The 2,158-nt window shown below is 41.7% G+C and overlaps 1 protein-coding gene across 4 annotated transcripts in view; it reads left to right on the top strand.

Annotated features, from left to right (window-relative positions):
* Positions 1-2,158, top strand: part of RAD51 (RAD51 recombinase) — a 40,054-nt gene that overhangs the window by 11,733 nt on the left and 26,163 nt on the right. For 2 of the 4 annotated variants that reach the window (XM_011989287.1, XM_011989285.1), the window contains exon 4: positions 585-702. The exons of the other annotated variants lie outside the window; for them this stretch is intronic. In XM_011989287.1, coding sequence (XP_011844677.1) covers positions 585-702 — 118 coding nt within the window. The remainder of the gene's footprint in view (positions 1-584; positions 703-2,158) is intronic. 4 annotated transcript variants of the gene reach the window in all.

The raw sequence follows: 2,158 nt of genomic DNA, 5'->3' as shown, positions 1-2,158 counted from the left end.
CTTTATTTTTGCATATTTGTGAATGCATTTACTTTTCAATTTTAGAATCAACCCATAGTGCTATTATAGAATACTTATCTGTAATTACAAAATAGAATGTGAATGTTCTCAGCCAGACAATATGAAAGAAAAGGTACGGCTGATAGAGGTGGGGAAGTAGCCATGGAGAGAGAAAAGATGGAAGGGCAAATGTCCTCATTTTTACAAAGTAGGAAGTTAAGGGATACAGTCTGCGGTTGATGGAGCAGGAAATGAAGGTGTACTGTATTGTCATTTTTGTCATAAATTGGGCAAAACACATATGTATGGATCTATAATAGTTTTTAAAACTGTATTAACATATTAACTTGAATTGGTGATTAACAAATTGATCTTCATGGAGTCTCTGAATGAGATTATCTTTTTTATGACTTTCTAAAGAGAAATCATCCTGGTAATTTTATTAGATAGTTTCTCGTTTCATTGCACACCGGATTCTTGTTTTAGTAATATTTCTGTTTTCTTTATATATATATTTTTTGCCCTCAAGATCACTGTGGTAAGGAATATTATTTTGTTGATTTAACATTTCTTATTTTTCCCAGGCTGAGGCAGCTAAATTAGTTCCAATGGGTTTCACCACTGCAACTGAATTCCACCAAAGGCGGTCAGAGATCATACAGATTACTACTGGCTCCAAAGAGCTTGACAAACTACTTCAAGGTGTAGTAATCCCTTATTCTGTGTTGTGAACTCTAGTTAGGAAAGCTTCCAGGTTATGGAACAAAACTGAAATGTTTGGGTAGCATTTACTTGTTAGATAATGATAAAGAGATAAAAGAAGGCCAGGTGCAGTGGCTCATGCCTGTAATCTCAGCACTTTAGGAGGCCAAGGTGGGCAGATCACCTGAGGTTAAGAATTTGAGACCAGCCCAGCCAAGATGGAGAAACCTATTAAAAGTACAAAATTAGTTGGGCGTGGTGGCACATGCCTGTGATCCCAGCTACTCGGGAGGCTGAGGCAGGAGAATTGCTTGAACCCAGAAGATGGAGGTTGCTGTGAGCCAAGATTGCGCCACTGCACTGTAGCCTGGGTGACGAGCAAAACTCTGTCTCAAAAAAAAAGAGAGGTAAAGAAAGTATCTACATTGAAGAGGTAAGACTGCTGCAAGGTAGGCCCTTATTTATAAAATACTAAACTTACCTGCAAATTAAAGAATTTAGTCTCCATTTAATATTGCATTGAGAGAGTAAGCTCCTTTTGCTTAAGGAAGTAACTATAATTATAACCTCCTCTACCACAAGGTTGAAAGCCTGATGACTGGTTAAAACATCCATGTTTGAATACTACTCATTGTGTACACACTAATCTTCAGGACTTCAGGGAAAACTATAAAGCTTTCGACCTTATTATTTATTTTTAGAGACGGGGTCTCACTCTGTCACCCGGAGTGCAGTGGCATGGTCTCAGCTCACTGCAACCTCTGCTTCCTGGGCTCAAGTGATCTTCTAGCCTCAGTCTCCCCAGAGCTAGGACTACGATCATTTACTTCCTGGCTAATTTTTTTTTTTTTTTTTGAGACAGGGCCTCACTATGTTGTCCAACTGGTCTCGAAATCCTGAGCTCAAGCCATTCTTCTGCCTCAGCCTCCAAAACCGCTGGGATTATAGGCTTGAGCCACCTCTCCTGGCCCAATGTCGGTTTTCTTTCCTTTTTTTTGAGACAGAGTCTTGCTCTGTTACCCAGGCCAGAGTGCAGTGGCATAATCTCAGCTCACTGCAGCCTCCACCTCCTGGGTTCAAGTGATTCTCCTGCCTCAGTCTCCCAAGTAGCTGGGACTACAGGCGAGTGCCACCACGCCCAGCTAATTTTTGTATTTTTAGTAGAGATGAGGTTTCACCATGTTGGCTAGGTTGGTCTTGAACTCCTGACCTCAGATGATCTACCCGCCTCAGCATCCCAAAGTGCTGTGATTACAGGCGTGTGCCACTGTGCCCGGCCCCCAATGTCCATTTTCTAATAGCAGTGCTGTACTATCACTATGCAAGATGTTAACACTACAGAAGGCTAGGTGCATAGAACCTCCCTATGGTTTTGCTTGTTTGTTTGAGACAGAGTCTTGCACTGTTGCCCAGGCTGGAGTGCAGTGGCATGATCTAGGCTCACTACAAGCTCTGC

The sequence above is a fragment of the Mandrillus leucophaeus genome, unplaced genomic scaffold (genome assembly GCF_000951045.1).
Source record: "Mandrillus leucophaeus isolate KB7577 unplaced genomic scaffold, Mleu.le_1.0 Scaffold35, whole genome shotgun sequence".
Classification (NCBI taxonomy): Eukaryota; Metazoa; Chordata; class Mammalia; order Primates; family Cercopithecidae; genus Mandrillus; species Mandrillus leucophaeus.
This window is presented reverse-complemented; position numbering and strand designations above follow the sequence as displayed.